Source organism: Lissotriton vulgaris, chromosome 6 (genome assembly GCF_964263255.1).
Source record: "Lissotriton vulgaris chromosome 6, aLisVul1.2, whole genome shotgun sequence".
NCBI classification, from domain to species: domain Eukaryota; kingdom Metazoa; phylum Chordata; class Amphibia; order Caudata; family Salamandridae; genus Lissotriton; species Lissotriton vulgaris.
In genome coordinates this window covers 918161187-918180220 of record NC_141694.1, presented here as the reverse complement: position 1 = coordinate 918180220, position 19034 = coordinate 918161187, and the positions used below count along the sequence as shown (strand labels likewise).

Sequence of the window (19034 nt, the reverse complement as noted above, 5' to 3'; positions counted from 1 at the left end):
GTCGGAAAGGGACATCGCAATCCCTGGGACAGTGCCTGCACAGCCACCATCCCCATTGTAGGGATTACGGTTTGACCAACACCTTGAAGCTCTACTGGAGTCTGTCTGTTCCTCCGACATCTACCATCTGACTGACCTCATCGTAATGCGGTGGTCGGACCGCTATCCTGGCTGTCTGGCGGACAGCCACCAACTGGTTGTCAGTGACAGTCCACCTGACATCTTAATCAGGCTCATAGTTTCAAACAAGACAATCTTCATCCCAATCCACTATCTGATAGAATGCAAACTTGAGAAATTTTGAAGCTGTGAAATGTTGCAAATTTCAGCGCTAGCATTATTCACGATTTTCACTTGTTTATTTAAAAACAATTCACAGGCCTATAGTGGACTCAACGTGAATGGTACAAATAACCTAAACAGTGTGGTATATTTTGAGCTGGAGAAATCTGAAAGCCCATGTTTATCAATGATAGCATGCTGCTCAACTGTACCTGCCACTCCAGGCTCATTTTCAAAAGGATTATCAGCACTGATTCAGTGCCCTGAAATAAAAACCACACATACCATATTCTATCCTAACAGCCACAATTGGTGAGTTCTGCAGAACATGCAACATGCTGCACCTAAAACATACCCATAAATAAGTCAACACATGCCGAAATCATGGTTCATTTAACACCTCAGTGACACTAGACTCAGGTTTCCTCTTTTCGAATCATGTCATGCTTGATATGTTGGTGCTTATATTCCCTCATTTATCCATTCATTCATTTCCATCACTATAATTTCTGGCATGATTTTAATTTTCCTTAAGCTCAACAGGTGAATACAGCAGTTAAATACAACAACTTGCGCCCAGTTCAGGAATTTCAAAAGGAAGCCCCTAACTTACTAAAAGCCAGGAGGTTATTGAAAGCCCATCAAATGTCTTGAGAATGGTGGAATGATAGGACTCTTCAAAATGTGAGAGCATGCAATTTTAGATGATTTTATAAACATTATCCTGGAGTGCAATCGCATGACATGAGATAGAATCCGATACAAACTAAGTGCAACATGTAAGGAATATTCCCTTGAACAGAGTATGCTCTCTTTCAAGACACACTGATTGAAAATACTTCACACAACCATGCAATATGCCGACATGCATGTAGCCACACAGTGAGACTTTGCAGCTATTATCAGTTCTCTAATTCCTATGTAAAAATGTAAGTTTATATGAAGTCCATCGCACACTAAAGCCCCCCCCCCCATGCTTGACCCATCATCGTTCTCAGCTGTTTTTTGGTTCAATGCTTAAATATGTAACTTTTGGATATTATGGTAGTGAGAAGGACTTTACCTCACTCGTTTTCCAATGAGAGACTCTAGGTATTTCCTCGCAGACAGCTGGCCCAAGAGTTTGCTGTAACCGCTGGTAAAAAGCCCATCAGCATGTCTTGAATTTCTAAGTCAGATAACAGAAGCAATAAGGCAAAACAAGTTAATTTTCTTATTCATGACTAAATTGAAATCTCATAGGTAATGCAGTTAATTGTTTCTTCTAGGTTTTCACTTGTGTTGCCAAAATAGTTCATTTTGCAAATGTGTCCTGGGAGCACTCCAGGCTTTTATTTCTATTCTTTGTTCTTGCAAGTTGGTAGGCCAGTGCCTAATTTGATCCTGTGGCTGCCGGTGGGGTTCACGGTCACTCATTTTTGGGGTATAAGGTTTATTTTCTACATCAGACATGTAAGGGAGGAAGAGAAAGCCGGAGAACCTGTCACAAAGGGACAAAGCAGGAGCCTACAAGAGTGAGATAAAGGGGCATGGAGTGTCTGGTAGTAGATTAAGGAGGCATGAGGTGGATTTAACACTACACAATCTTGCTTTTTGGTGCACCTACATTTAATTGCCTTGACTACTGCCTTTTGAGCAGAATCTAGGGCACCAAGACTCATTCTTTACAAATTAAGCCCTGGAAGTGGTCTAGACACTTTTGTGGCAAATTCTTTACAGCTAATTATGTGGACCACAAGTAGCACCAGCGCAATATGAAGTGTGTTATTTTTTTATCATTTGATTGGACAGGTGGCTACATGCAAACGAGAGAATTAATTTGCCCTTATAAATGTGCCATATTACAGATGTAACAAACACAAAACGTGCCTACACCCACTTTTTTATACACAATACTATTTGTATAGGTCAAACAACCACTTTTTTAGATTGACCCGGTATTTTTTATTTTATACCATTCAATTTTCTTTTTCTTTAAAGGCTTTTTATCAACACATTGATGTCAGAAAAAAGAGACAACTGTACATTCATATATTTACACTGATATACAATACAATATACAAACCTAGATAGAACAATACATATATACACTAAAATAAATGTATAACATCATCCATCCTAAAAAATGTTTTAAACAAAAACAAAACTTAATATATTCATGTATATTTGATTTCAGGAAATGAAGGACAAAAGCAAAAGACGAGGAGTACAGTCAGTAAATAAAATCAATCAATACTCTTTAGACTAGCTACTGCCAGTTTATGCTGTAATAGACCATTTACTCCTCCAAGTTTAACGACGCGTTTCGAAACCAGGAAACCAGTTCCTGGAATCTCATCAGGGCTTTTTCTTTTGTCTATATGTGATGTAAAGAAAACAATAAAGTTTTATTTACAAAATTCGGTGCTCTTCTTCATTTAAGTTACACCAATACACTTTTGAAATCTGTCTTACTCTGACTACATCAACCTACCAGGTATATCAGTGTAAATATATGAATGTACAGTTGTCTATTTTTTCTGACATCAATGATAAAAAGTCTTTAAAGAAAAAGAAAATTGAATGGTATAAAATAAAAAATACCGGGTCAATCTAAAAAAGTGGTTGTTTGACCTATACAAATAGTATTGTGTATAAATAAGTGTGGTATAGGCACATTTTGTGATTGTTGCTTGAGAAAGGGTCCAGCCTACCCCATGTCCCGATGAACCTAACTCCTTAGGGTTATAAATATTACAGATGTAGGCACATGGGTAAATCAGCCCTCAGGAGCATGCTAACTGTAAGTGACAAGAAAAGGGTATATAATTGGTGCACCTGATGACTGCACGATTGCAGAGGGGGTATCACGGACCTCAGGGATCTTCTGCATACCACCTGAGAAAACTGCAGCCACACACATCACCCTTGTCAGGAGAATTCTCACCTCGGTGTGCATATGCAATGAGCAGTTTTAGCATGCATGTATTTGCAGAGGTAACATGTTCAGGAAAGTGTACAATTCTCTTTGGAAGGGTGCACTGATTACCGTGGGTCTATTAGACAGATCAGAAGTGCTGGATAGAAATGGATGAATACGGCTGAAACCACTAATAATTACACTGGACGTAGGCCATTCTATTATCTTTGAGCTCAATGGTGTGATTTCTGTCATGGGCCTAACATACTTTCAACGGATTTGGCAAATGTTACCAACAAAGTCAATCTGAGCCAAACATACATTGATTTAAATACATTTGATTTCAAAGGCTTTGGCCTCGTTGTGTCTCAACTGTGAGGGGCAGCTTGAGAATACTGTGTCACAAAGGCACATCAAATTGTGGCTTAGGAAACGTTTAATCTTTTCTGGAGCGGTAGACTGAGCCCCGGTGGGAGTTTAAGACCCACGCCTGTGTACACCTATGCTGCTTAGGGCAATTCAGTGAGGGAGAGCAAAGTGAATGGAAGTGAATAATCACCCAATCGTAATTATGGGCAACTGGTCTGGATACATTCAATTCCATTGTTCTATGTGCTAATCTGCACAGACAATCTGTACTTACTGGTCAAACTTTTTTTTGCTACAATTCATACCTGTCAGGCAAAGGCTGGTCCTCTTCTCTTCAGTGGGGTGCATGAATGATGCAGACCCCTAGATATTATTGAAAGAAACACGTAGCAGGCTGCTCTTTTTTTGGTATTTTCTCAGATGTAAGTCTAATACAGGCAGATATAGAGCTGATTATCAACATCTCCTTTATGCCTTAAGTAGAATATGTGGAGCGAAGATGGGCTTGTTGGTTAGGACCCCTCTAGGGGTATAACCCCTACATTCACACTCACTCCAAGAGTACCGGGCTGCTGGCATTACTTATTCTCATCCTGCTCTGGCCTGTATATATGTTTTATGTTCTTGGTTATCTGACAGAGACCATGAATTTTAAAAATGAGACAATAGAGACGGGGACCGATAAATAGCGGGGTATCCACATAGGTCCTGATGAGAGCCCTGAAACCATAGCGGCCTAACCACGAGGGCTGAAACAGGTCAACATAGATTACAGTGTAGGGATAGTAAATTAATTTATTAACATTCACCTAATTTTTTTTTACCATACATGAGGCATCCAGTATTAAAGGGATACTGTGGTGTCCTTGAGGTATTTTTATCTTTACACTAGGAGACCCCATCGCATGTAGTATCACAAGTGCTCCCTGGAATATGGCTGAACCCATTCTGGGGAATAGGAACCAGGGTGCAAACCGATCGTGACGCATGATACCAATGGGGCATGTGAGGGTCAATAAAACCTAAGATAGGTCTTTCCTTTGAAATTTTGGGTCTAGCCAAATGGTGACTAGTGACAAATAGGTAATAGGACATTCCCAGAGCAAATGAGGGGCAAATGAGGAAACCCATTTGCCTCTACGCCTGTGCCCTAATGCTGACGCGGGTGTTAAGACAAAAAAGCACTCAGGAGGCGCACTGACAATGCTCCACCTCAAAGGTGGAGCACTGTCAGTGCGTTGCCTGATGGCAGCCCTCTGGCACAGAGAAAGGAGGTCGCATCTCCCCCCCCCCATATCTCCTTGCAGGCGGGTGGAGTCACTGACTGCACTTGTCTGCAAGGGGATCTATAATCCCCATCAAAAGTGCAGGTGGATTGCTGTCTGCAATGTGAAAACACGGAATGACTGATTGCAGCCGCTCTGGTTTTCCCATGAATGCGTTGCCCTGAGGGCAGCGCATTCACCATAATGCAGAGCATTTCCCTTCATTTTGCTGGGAGCACCTTTGATAAGGTGTGCCTAGAGCAATGAAGGGTAATAAGCTGCATCTCTAATGAGGCCCCTGGTTCTATTGTATCTATAGTTCGGGTACAATGGCAACTGAGACTTTGAATTGATCAACAGCCGGGGTTTAGAGGATGGATGGAAGGATGGATAGATATGATAGTGCATTATGAATGAATTACTTTGACTATAAATTTAGACATATAGATTGATTTATAATCAATTGAATGATTGAGAGATAGGTAAAAAGATAAACCGAGACAGATAGATAGATAGATAGATAGATAGATAGATAGATAGATAGATAGATAGATAGATAGATAGATAGATAGATAGATAGATAGATAGATAGATAGATAGATAGATAGATAGATAGATAGATTGGAGTGAGGGAGATAGACTGATAGATAGATAGATAGATAGATAGATAGATAGATAGATAGATAGATAGATAGATAGATAGATAGATAGATAGATAGATAGAATGCCTGCTTACATGGAAAATCATATATCACATTGTGGTGTGTCAAAATACGCACCTGCCTATTGGTCTTGACATGTCAAGATATAGTTTATCATTTTCTGGCAAAGTATTTTGCAAAATATCAGCGTCAGCTTTTAGTGAACCTGGTGACTGATCAGCTTCATTATCTCCATCAAATGGTATTCTATTCCCCAACCTGTTGGAGCACAGAGTGGAAAGACATCTATTATTCTTGACACCGCGTATAAACCATTGACTTCATTTTAAAGAGCTTGAGCTCACAATGCTACTTAATCAGGGATAATGTACATCTGTTTTGTATTTGTTGCTTTTTGGAGAAACACTTTTCAAATGAAACACGTTTAACGTATCATAAATTATTTAAAAATACAAAACATTACAGTGCTGTTCTATTAATTGCTGACAACATAGGCAAGGAGCAAATGCTGATTTTTGTTGATAACTTCGAATTTAGTTTGGACATGTGGACCTTCATCCCAGTTAATCATGACAGCGCACACCACAATTAAAAATATTTTGTTCAGAAAAAATTGTGTAATCCTCCTTCACTAGGCCATCACTCACAGTCGGGCAGGAATACAATCACAGCCCTAAAAAATACACTCCTCGCTGCATGTTTTTCTGAATGAAAAACAAATGCTCCCTTATTTAGATACACCAAGATGAGTAGAAACTAAGAGCAAAAAGGTGAATTTTCTTCATAAAACTTGCCATGAGGAAATTAAAGAGGTGAACTTTTTTTGGAAAGGTTTGGATCATTCGTCAAATATCACCAACGAAATTAGACTAAAAAAAAACATTTTTAAATGAAGCCTAATAAGACCATAAAATACAAAGGCTCTAATGACTCATGTGTATTATATTTGTTTAAAGGTATGTAATGCTTTTCTTGTTTCTTGACTATTATATCTTGTCAATATACACCTTGTTAAAAAGGGCTTTCAAGAATACTACTTTGACAAAGACGTAGCAGAATGTAACGAATCAGAAACTGAACAATGTGCAATTTTTTTGCAAGTTGCACTTTTGTCACTGGTAATATATGGATCACTGGAGAGATGGAGAAGTAAACCATTTCTTGTGTCTGTCATATTTGTACTGGCTGTGCACCCCCATACGTTAGTGTCATCCCTGCTAATGAATGTGTGTTTAGGACACACTTAATTATTTTCATGAAAATGTAACCTAAAAACTTATGGTTTGGAGTTTTAAATTATTCTGATACTTGACAGAAGCAGGCAGAGACACATTTACATTGAATTCTGTATAAAACCATCAAAAGAGGGAAGTATATATTACAAGTAACACACTTTGAATGATTCTGTTCTGTCCATGGATTATTTCCTTACTGCAAAACTCTGGGGCATATTCACAAGGAGCTATTGCCGAATTAACGGAACTTTATCGCAACCAAAGTTATGATAAATTTACCTCATCATTCACAAGAGGGTGCTAACAGCCCACAGCACCAGTTTTCCCACGATAGCAGCCGCAAAAAACATCGCCACAGAGGACCCCCGCAACTATCGCTAATGAGATTCAGAGTAGGCATTCCCATGCACAAAGCCGCAACAACACCACACCTCAAAATTCACGACAACCAGACAGATCGTCGTTAAGAACACAAAACAAGCGACAAGGCGTGGTAGCAGCAGGAAATTTATACCTGCTCTGACCTAGTGTAAAGTTGGACGGCAGCCTGCACCACAATAGGAAGCCCAGCCCAGGGCATCATCGGAAGGGCAACAGATGCCATGGAGCAACTGAAGCACAGACAAAGACAGGGCCCCCCCAGGAAACGTCCACTACAGACTGAAAGGGACAACCATCCTTCGTATCCTGCCCATCATCCTCCAACAGGCCACCAGCACCAACACAGCGGACACCCAAAATCCCACCCCACACCAAGCTGCTGGCTGTACTGCACCTGTTGGCCCCTGGCACACCCCAACCAACACCTGCCAGAGTCGGCGGAGTATCACAGCCAGCCATATCCAAGTTCCCCAAACCTGTCCTGGACATCACCATCACCCAGGTACCCCAGGCCCCGTAGACCAACACAATGCACAGGAATCGCTGGAGACCAATCAAGGAGCATACGCCATAGCCAGATACACGCACTTGTTGGGGGCAATCAACTGCACACATGTCCCACTCCCACCTGTGCCCCCTGGCGACAAAGCACACAATCAGTGCAGCAGGAAGCACACATCACACATCAATGTGCAGGCAATATCAGAACACTGCAAGACCTACACCAATGTCACCTCCAAATACACAGCCAGTGTGCATGATCCCTTGACCCTCCGATAGGCCATCAGCAACCAGCCTTCCCAGGATGGCACCAAGGGAATTGAACAGCCCCTTGGCAACCATGCAATCCACCACTCTGGCAATGCACATGTCACAAGTTCTCAACCAACATGCACACCAAGATGCCCACGCACCAGGCACGATAGAACAACTTAAAATGGTAAACTGGGCAAGCCGTGAACATGACCAATCAATGGCATGGCACCTCAGCCACACAATAGACGAATGTGGGGAGAAGAGGCAACCAGGCATGTGTGAAGAATGCATTAGAACCATGTTTGGGAAAGTACACAATGCCCAGAGTGTCGGCGAAGTGCTGGACAGACCGCAGTATGCAGAACACACCCATATCCACAGTGACATACACTTCTGGTGTATGGAGTGTAGTGTAGAGTGGATGCAACCATGTCACCCCAGCCAGTGGGGGTCCTTGCTGAAATGTTGCCTGTTACGCCCCCCATAAGCGTGAGCAGAGTGGGATGGCCAGGCATACGCCAGGCAAGCATAGGGGTGTAAATAAAAAGCACGTAGCTCTGGGTGTGAACCTCTTCTGGAAAGCCCAACATCTCTGCCAGGGCAGCGCCCCCCACCCCGCCACAAGGCCAATGCTGTCCTCATTAGTGGAGTTGCCTGAGATCCTGTGCGCCTGACGACAAACCAGTCAGGCCCAAACCTACGCAGCCAGGCTACACTGATAAGCAACCAACACCGGTGTGTGTCAAGGAGGGCCCACCACGTGCCTCTGTAAGCTCCAAGCCCAAAGCCCGTGACCCGGCCAGCCTTTCAGACCTCCCCTGTTCCCCCGACACTGGCCCACATTACTCCTTCCTCGTTGACATATTCTACCGGCATCCTCTACAGCCCAGTGGGTCTTATATGTGAAACTGTGTCACAGCTCCTGAATGGCAGTGACCCCAAATCCGGGTCAGTGGCCACAGCACCAGACCCCTTTCGATCCATGAGTCATAGTTCCATATGCGCATCTTGCAACATGTGCTACCAGAAATTCTGTTCAACACCAGCCGGCGACACATGCTGCCACAAACTCTGTTCAACGCCAGCCGGCGACAAGTGCTGCCACAAACTCTGTTCAACTCCAGCTGATGACACATGCTGCCACAAACCCTGTTCAATGCCAGCTGGCGACACGTGGATGAGGAACCAGGACTACACTGCCGACCAGTAGGTCTCACATCCAGCGCCTTGTAACAATTCACGAATGGCAGAGTCCACACCAGTGGTCGCATGGAGAGGAGTAAGAGGAAGATGCGGTTCAGTCCGGACGAAAGCCGGGTCACAGTCACATAGGTGACCAAACACGTGGTGCCACTGAACCTTAACAGCGCAGGCCGGTGGGGCCACCAACCTATGCCGGCGACACTAGTGGAATGGCCCGTGCTGACCGCTGCCCCCGGCCTTCACTGCTCTCGTCCTAGGCTGCGCTCGAGTGGGTCAAAGATTCGGAACTGAACATCGAGTATGCAAAGGCAGATTACAAATCATTGCACGCAAGGAGAGGCTTAAGAGGTTGACGCCTTGCATATTGGCGAAGAGAAAAGGATCATCATTATGGAGGTGTTCGTACACTAACGACAACTGCCCAGGTGTCACTTGCGCTGTGCATCGCGAGTCAACAACACATGGCTGTGGGCCACTGCTGACCGCTGCCCCCGGCCTACACTAGGGACCAGTAGATTACAGAGTCATGGTTCAGCAGTGGTGGAGTTCATATCAGTGTACCGGCATTATGGAAGACTGCATCCTCACTTAGCCCCGGTGCCACTAAGTCTGTTCCCTGACATTCATGGACACTCTCTGGTCGAACTGTGGTGGCGTCTGAGCCTATGGACTAGGGGGAAGTTTTCATCCTCATGTAGCTGATTGGTGGTGGCAACAAGGCTGTTGCATTCAACTCCGCCACTTGGTGCTTCCTGATAAAATCAAACCTATCGGCGTCTTGCCCTAGAGGACACCTTCCACTGTCCGCCGAAACACTCTGAAACATACTCCTCGGACATTGATGGTGACCTGCTCAGATTGCATGGCCCATCTGACTGCACCGCAAGTCACCGACCCGTGGCTTGGTGCCTGTGCCAGCTACAGTGCATCCGGGGACACTAACTCTGTGCTGGTCCTGTCCGGGACCCCTTCTTTGGAGACATTGGCTGGGCCCTGAGGAGGACGCCTTGGGGTCATCAATGCCATTACTCAGTAGCCTTGCTCTGTACTCAGCCTCCGGGCCCAAATGCATCCCCCCAGGGCTCACGTACCAAAGTGAGTCTAGACCGGCCCGGACGATGCATCACCACAGGAGGCACACGCCACCACCGCAAGGGCCACCTCAAAATGCCATCTGCCAGAGTCGAAGCAGTGGCCCTGACAGATTAACGGAGTTGCTCAGGCCTGTCGTGGTTGCCATCATCAGCCTGATACCCTGCTCAGCATTCCAGGTGCCAGTGACTGGGTGCACTACAGGCCATTGTCCGTTGCTGATTTTGTTTTGTGCTGTGGAGCAGTTGCGCAGGTATGTCATCTCAACCAGTGTGGGGGCCCTGAGATGTTGATGGGGAAGATGATGCAGGTCTAACACACCCCACTGCATCTGCATCAGGAATATATCGAAGGGACACAATCTGAGACTTTTTCTTCACATGAGCGCACTCATCTCTAGTGTCCAAAGCCCACTGCACTGAAACTCACGGACACTTCTGTTTGCATGTTGGCTGTCCTCTGGACTTTCTATGGCTCACTCCATGTTGCTCAGCAGTTGACTCTGTATTGCATGTGATTTCTGTTTCCGTTGCACTGGTGTCCAATGTTCAAGTGGTTGCCAGCACCAGACATTCCATGGGGAAGGGCTTACACTCACCTCACACACAGCCAGCAGTGGTGTCACGGTACATGTGGCCCTGCCAATAAAGGGGCTTGGTCCATGTGCCCGTAGCCAGTTCAACATGATATCTGTGTGTGTCCCTGTGGTCTTGTAGTATGCATGTGGGCCCTGGGCCCTAAGACATTGCATTGCACAGTGTACATCAGATGCAGACATGTCACCGAAGTTAGCGGGTTGGAGCTTGGACATGTAGCTTTGTCGTCACGCACTCCATTTGTAAGGGGAGTGGCCAAGGCCATTGTACGCACAGCCAACATGGTTGTGTGACTTCTATTTGAGCGCCCCTAGGCGTGGTTCTGTGCTGTGATGTGCATCTGCATGTGTCTCTATGGCAGTGTGGGTCTCCTTAGTGGGGTGTGGGTGGGCCCTGAAGGGTGATAGACCCCTACGTATGTGTCCTTGTTTGCATTCCATGGGTTCGGCCCCACCCACACCTGATAGGTCGCCTCCTTTTGGCGTGCCAACACATGGCATTGGGGTGTCATGTGTGGGTGGGTGAAGTGTTGTGAGGCAGCTGTGCTTGTGGCTGCTTCCTGCTGTGTGATCTGTTGCAGGCTCGGTGTTCCACCCTGAGTTGCTTGGCGGGCCGAGTCCTGGTGGGGGTTGCTTGGGATATCCATGGGCTGTTGTAGGGCATCAGTGTCGATGGTGTGGTGGTCCTTTCCGGCATCACTGATGTGTTGTGTTCTGTGATCTGCTAAAGGTGTTGTGTGCCCCTCAGCGATGTGAAGGGGATGTGCATGTGGACTTTGTGATGACATATGTGTTGGCGCATTGGGCTGCTTTGCATGCAGACTGTATGACAATGTACATTGTGACTATTTGGGGGGTGCTGGATTCTTCTGCTGGACAGTGTACATTTGGACTACATGATGGATGTGAAGTTGTACTCGTACATTTCCATTTCACTGTTTCCTGCACTGTCAGATGTAGTGGGCATGTTTCTGTGCATGTGCGGAGCCAGTTGTGTCCTCTGTTCTGCAGTGTCGGCTATGCGCATTGTTCCACATTGTCGGCAACCTGGGTGTGCTGTTCGTTCTATGTGCGTGTGCTGCAGTGTGCCAAGGAGATCTGGGTTGGTGCCTGGTTTAGGTAGTCATGTCATGCGGGCGCCTATTGGCCTGCTGGATTGGCCTCCTCGGTACTCCGACTGCTATCCAGGTGGTCTGCTAATGGGTCCATTGCTGGTAGTGTTCTGTCACCTCCGTGATGCTGGTCTTGTTTTCCTGCAGTCTACACCCCGTCTATCTGTCTCTCTTCTCCTTGGCTTTCCCCAACCCTGTTGTTCCTTGCTGGTAGTCTGTGGGGTCTGTGGTGTTCGAGTCGGCCTCTGCGCTGGGTCAGGGTGCATCCATGTTACTACGTGCTTTGGCTTATTTCTGGTGTATATTTTCCATTGTTTTTATGGTACATTGTCCCGCCAGATGTGTGGGATTTGCACGGCTGTGGCTGCTTTTCGCTAGTTTTTGTACTGCGTTTGGCCTCATCACATGTTTTTTAGCATAAGAGTATCGCATTTTAGCGGCGTGGCATTGATTTTCACGCGGACATTTGCCGCGTTATCTGGTCTCTATCGCATGCTACCGCCTTGTTGTGAATCCCACGTTGACACAAGTCATTACCCTACTCTTGCGGTAGTTATCACATGTTCCTGTGAATATAATCATAGATGTTTTCAGCTTCTGCTAACTAAATACACTAGATAAACCTCCAGAAATTTTCTGAGGCCTATATAAAGCTTTTATCATTGGTTTTATTATACAGGTAGATGCAAGAAGTAAGAAAACCAATGTTGGGAAAATCAGAGAGATAAATAAGGTGAATACAAGACTTCAGGAATCCAGTGTAGAATTGTAGCATTGGTCCCAAACAGGCCGAAGCACCTCATGCATATCAACAACAAAAAAAAGAAAAAGTTCTGGGATTTTTTCATGGCAAACATTAATAGGTAAGCATTTAGCAGGCGTTTAGAGGTTTTATAAATGTAGTAAAAGCAGTGGTAGGCTAGTAGTCCTTGAAACATACTAGAAAGATGTATAGCTAGGTGGTACATAGTCTGTCTCCTATGGAGGAGGACTTTACATATAATGGGGACACCACCAATGGAAAGCTGATGATCAGGTTGACCTTTGGCTTGGTAGATAGGGTACCAGCTACCAAACTCTAAATCAGACCCTTTGTCTTGGTTAGAGTACCTTCTTACCAGTTGCCATTTTTAATATTAATGGGTTTGTTACTTGCTTTAGTATGTTTTAAAGATTGATTTTTGGATTTCAGGAAAAGAGGAATAACTAGTTCTTTGTATTTCAAAAGATTTCACCTTTAACTACCCCCTTAGAGGCGGCTGGACTTAGCGATCGATGGAGTCATTAACAGTGTGGCTAACAGCAATCATGTAGGACCTGACTCTGTAAGAGCAGAACAATTTTAGAAGTTAAATCCTTTGATGAGTACACATCTTATTTTGCTATTTTATACTATGTTGCAGAGTGTTAATACCAAACTTCTGATATGAATTATGTGTTTTTAAATCTTAAACAAGAGGGTGATTCAGATCTTATCTTGGGAAAGAGAAAGCAAACATGAGCAGGAAATCCTACCGTCAGTAAATATAATGCTCAGGAAGGATTTATTAGATGTTAAAATATTAACAAAATTGTGTTTGATCAATTCACACTTATCAATCATGAAATTGTAGAGAGTTGGCCTATATGGCTTGGCATTGTGGATTCAATTAAGGTATTCAATGATACCAGAAGCAATTTATATTGGAATCCAATGTAATATATGGTAAACCCCATCAGTTCAAGTTGTCTGTCTCAAGTCAGTAGACAAGTTAAATAGAAATGGGCTGAAGGGGTGATGCTGCCATTATTACTTATTAGGAACGTTTTAAAAGATATTACACAATGCATAAATACAATGGATGTCACTATGTACAGATAATAAGAAATATTTAAGTGTCCTATGTACACTAGCATCTTTTAAAATCATAGCACAAAATTAAAACAAAAGTCACAGTATCTCAACAGTGTAACCAGGAGTAAGCGTGCCCATCCAGTCCCTCAGGCCTATATTCTTTTTATCTTGCAAAATTGCGGTTCATTCTATATAATGGAGAGTTCCAGTCAACAAAAAAACATGGCTATTGCCATTCACAATAGTAGTTATGTTTGATGTTTCTTTACCCCCACGCTCTTTTTGCCTTGCATATTAAGGTTGTGGAAGTTTGGTTCACGTGGTTACCACAGGTCCCCTCATACTGGATGAATGACTTTTGATTAATACACTTGGTCATGGACAGGCATTCTGTGATATTTGTATCTATTATAAATAATTTGGTGGTGCTTTGAGATACACGTTAAATATGCCCAAAACCAAAATGATTATGAGAATATAAAAATAACTCAACTTAGTGAAACAGAAATGTTGTAGTTAGAAGTACCATTGTCACAACAGCAGATCAGTGTATGCCAAGATTATTATTTCTCTTTTCTAAATGGGGGTTAATAAATGATGAGAAATTAATCAATTTTTACTGATGGAAATTTTTCATGCAATTAATTAGGATTTCTTTACATTTTCACTTACCATCACTTACATTGTGATCAGTTGTTTAAATGACTAAAGAGGAGTGTGTGTTTCCATATCTGGTCAACATAAAATCAATAACCTCACCAAAGAAATCATATTATGTTTTGATGATTTTCTTTTATCTCCAATGTCTTGATTTCAGATTATACTACTGACAGTTCTTGCTCCATTAAATTAAATACCTTCTTCTCCCATTAATGTTGTGCAACAAGCTAAAGGATTAGCTATCTCATTATGCCAATAAGTCAATTTATTTATGTATTCCCCCCCCCCCAGAATTTTATCAGAGCGCTTTACATAGCACCTGTTGCATTACAAGACGACACATTTATTTTTGTTAGGCACGGGGAGATTAAGTGATTTTCCCAGAATCACAGGATGTTCAGCGTCATTGCCGAGACTCAACCCCAGTTCCCCAGATTAGAGATCGACCGCCCTAGCCGTTAGGCCCCCTCCTCTCCCCAGGAGAATAAAATAATAATAAAAGTAATCTAACTGAACACACCCTCATCTTGAAGGATCTTCAAAACATTCATATATTTGTGTCTGCTTACATACTCACATTTTCAGTTAGTATGCAATAGGTTTTTCCTATTTTCAGATGATTTTAGGGTATATGTGTGCAATGTAGAGAACTGGCAGAACTCCTCAATGCTTGGTCGTCTATTTAAAAATAGTAAATTACAACTTCACAATTTGGCTTCAGTATCAATTTCATTTATTCAGTATTTTGACCTATGTCATTCTTTTCCAAACGTCATCTTTAAAATATATTGATATGTAAGTGATAATCCTCATTTATTTTTTGATTAAGTTTTTAAAATACATTGCCAGAAACTGACTAAACGGATTTTAATGCTTCAGAAATGTGTTACTCTTAATTAGTATATTTCATCTAGAAATAAACAGATGAAACAAGTATGATACTTCAAAGTAAACATTTTAATTAGACATGAAGAACTTTAGCAGTAACAAATTAAATGTAATAAAAGAGGATGGAACAAGAGCTAAAGCACGACTACTGAACTTCAACAAATACAGAACTTCCTCTTGGAGGTGTTGCACTCACCATCTGAAATGTTTTCTGGTTTATGTAAGTGTGTGATGAGTACTTGGAGTCATAAATATGAAAGGCAAGTTAGTGACATTTCTGGAACCAAAAGCATTATCTATATGCTTTTTCTTGATCCACTATATGCCCCTAAAAACGTTTTTTAACCGCTTCGACCGGCCGTCCTCTGCAGACACCAACCGTGACGTCGAATGGCTGGGGGCAGTCCGACGCATGAAAGTGGTAAAAAGTAGCAGCAACCCATCAAAAACAAACAATGTATAGTAAATTCCTTTTTCAAATAATGCCATTTGGGTAAACTAACTACGCTAGCAGATCCATACTGATATGAGTAACAATAGGTGGAATGTTCCTGGCAGTAGATCACCTAGTAGGTGATAGGCACATTGAAAGATGGGCTCTGTAGATTTTTTGAGAAGTTTGCAAAGAAATGCAAATAGAACCTCTACACTGATGTTCAATAAAACTTTGGAAAAATATTTTTTATTTGATCATGAAGAGAATCTTTAAATTTACCTGTAATAAAAAGAATAATACTTAATTATTTTAATTTGCTTAATTCCCACATGTATTTTACTTGCTGGCAAAGAGTCTTACTCACTAACAACTGGTGCGTTAGTAGGTGTGATTCATTCTTGCTGTCCTCTTGGGTAGCTCATGAATGTCAGGAGTAAACCAGGACTACTCCTGGTTTACTTTTGGCTTACTACTGGAATTCAGGGGTGCTGCTAGAATTTGTCATGGAAGAATAGTTGAGAATCGGCAGCCATATGTATAAATATTCATATGGATAAATATCAACAGAGATTCCTTCATTAATACATTTCTCATAAATCAAGCAGACGGAATATTTTGCACTCTTAAACATTGAGTGTGAAAACCCTTCTCAAGCAACAACCATAATCTTTGCTAGAGTGATCCACAAAAGTCACTAAATTAGCCTGTGCTTAACCCTCTGGTAGCTTTGAACAAAAGTAGCTAGGCTTAACTTAGAGGTGGTGTGTTAAATATTTATGAAGCACACAAACAGTAATAAAGTGAAAACACAACACAAGAACATGTTCACAACAATTTAGAAAAAAAGAGTAAAATGTAATAAATAAGAAGACACCAATACTTATTAAATCCAATCAGCAGAACCGGCGAAGTGCAATTTAGAAAGTTTAAGTAAAAATAGCGCCAAGAAGCAGAAAGAGCTAAATGTCTGGTTAGCCTGAGACAAATAAACAAGATCAGGCGGACTGTGTTGGAATGTGGGCCGGATGCAGGGACCTGGTTAGTCCTGTTGACAAAGTTACCTTCTCAAAGTATGGCGCACAGAGTTCAAAACTGAGGGATTTAACAGAAGGAGCTCAACTGATGCCAGCCAAGGTTCTAGGACCTGAAGAAGTACCTCTTGGGGATCAGGAACTGACTCCAGCATGTGCCAGCAGGGTTCATTTAGGTCCAGTTGCAGGTCCAGACAGACCCAGTTGCAGGTCCAGTTGCAGCAGGTCAGCTGGGCATTTTCAGGTAGGCCTCCGGAACTTTTGTTCTCGGTAGCTGCAAACAGGTGGTCTGCCATCTGATCCATGGAGTCACTCTGGTAGTCCTGGGATCAAGCAGCCAGGCTGACCTCAATCAACAGGGCAGTCCTCTGAAGGTATGATGCAGGCCTCAAGCAGCAGGGAAGTCCTTTGGTAGCAGCAGGGTAGTCCTCTGAGGTATAAATCAATCTTCAAGCAGCATAGTAGGCCTCTGAAGTAGAAGGCAGTCCTTCTGCTCCTCCGCAGGTCCAGGAGTGAACTGAAAAGTGGATCTGAGGGTCCTAATTTTATATCTAATTTGTTACCTGGTGGCAGTTTTGAACTGGAAGAAAGTTCTAGAGTTTTTCCCCCACAGAGGGTACTGGAATTTCATTCCTCGAATTCCATGCTCCGAGAGGTCTGGGTTGACAAAAAACGAGTGTGAATTTCTTTGTAAGTGTGCTAAGGCAGCTCCTTTGGAATGTAAGTGGGGCAGGGAACAGCTCCGCCCCTCTTATCTTGGCAGGATGGCCCATGCTGCCAATGCCAAGTCCTCTTTATTCTTACTGTCTGGGAGAAATACACAAAGGTCAACTGTCACTCTAATCACAGTCATGTGACCCATGACACAAGCTGTGGGCACTAAATGGTTAGGGCAAGAAAATGCCACCTTTCTACATATGACCTTTGTCAGAATTGTGACCTAAAATTTGACTTTAGCATTATAGAGGATTTTATATTACAATTCTTTAGAGAACAAACATGATATTTCTAGCTGCACCCAAACAAAAGTTGTCACATATCAAATGTAATCAGGTTACACATTGGTATCTTATGGGAGAGGTAGACCTCACAGTAGTGATACATGAATTTAGAAGCTTTTCACTACCAGGACATATAACAATTAAAAGCACATGTCAACCCTGTACACTCACCCTGCACTATGGGCTCTTGAGGGCATAACTTAGGGGTGTCTTATATCTATTAAAAAGGGAGGTTTGGGATGACAAAAGGTCGGTTTTACAGATCAAATTGGCAGTTTAAAACTGCACCCATTCTCCAATGACATGGGGGAGACATGTTTAAAAGGCTACCTAAGAGTGTTGCCACAACAAGTAATGCAGGCCAACTAGGGGCATTTAATGAACAGGCCCTGAGTACATGTTGCACCACTTTACTAGAGACTTACAAATAAATGGAATGTGCCAATTAGGTGTAGGCCTATGTTATCATGTTTTAAGGCGTGAGCACAAGCACTTTAGTGCTGGTTAGTAGGGCAAGAATGCACAAAGTCCCAAAGACCAACAACAACGGGTTCAGGAAATAGGAGGGATGAAAGCAACATTTTATGGGTGACAAATGTGAGGGCCAAGTCAAACAAAAATGTAGTAAGTGGAATTTTCAGTTTAGTAACTGGAGCAAACGATACAATATTATCTTAAACATATAACCAAAAATATTTGTGCCAAAAAGTGTATCTAAGTGTTGTCATGAAGGAGTAGGGTATGCACATTACTCGAGGTAACTGATTTAACTACAGCTCCAGCACTCCATATGTAGAGTACGAACTAACATATTATCTGACTACTATGGATGTATACAAGACTTATAAATATGTTCCACGACTCCTTCTAAGCTGTTCCTAATGGCAGTAGAATTCATTCATGTGATTATGAGGAAAGACCCAGTGAATAAAAATCTTAACTTCAATTTTCAGTGCTTAAATTAGCCAGTCAGTACCTAGACAAATGTTTTAAATGACAGATTTTTTAGAGTTTCCCAGGCCTTAGTCTATTTAATTTTATTTAATTTTCCTTTTTTTAAATGAAAAGCCCATTCCATGTCATAGGAACCAGAGCTGTTTACAAAATTACTAAATTGTGAGAAAAGAAACAAAACAAAGAATAATAATAATTAAAAAAATAACAATGATAATAGTTATTATAAATTGCAGAACACATAAATAAACAATTCAATTACTGCGTATGTTAAAGTGAAAAAGATGAACTTTCAACAGCATCCTAAAATGAAAACAGGCAGAATGTGCTTTGCCAGAAGGGAGCTCTACTATGTGATTGCAGACTCATGTAGAAACTT

General features: G+C 42.5%; 1 protein-coding gene across 1 annotated transcript in view; it reads right to left on the bottom strand.

The window, feature by feature from the left end:
* The window catches only part of VIP (vasoactive intestinal peptide), a 61946-nt gene that overhangs the window by 32697 nt on the left and 10215 nt on the right, over positions 1 to 19034 (bottom strand). Inside the window, exons 3-4 of the mRNA XM_086926907.1 lie at positions 5595 to 5735; positions 1346 to 1450 (exon numbers count right to left, since the gene is read on the bottom strand). Coding sequence (XP_086783033.1) covers positions 1346 to 1450; positions 5595 to 5735 — 246 coding nt within the window. The remainder of the gene's footprint in view (positions 1 to 1345; positions 1451 to 5594; positions 5736 to 19034) is intronic.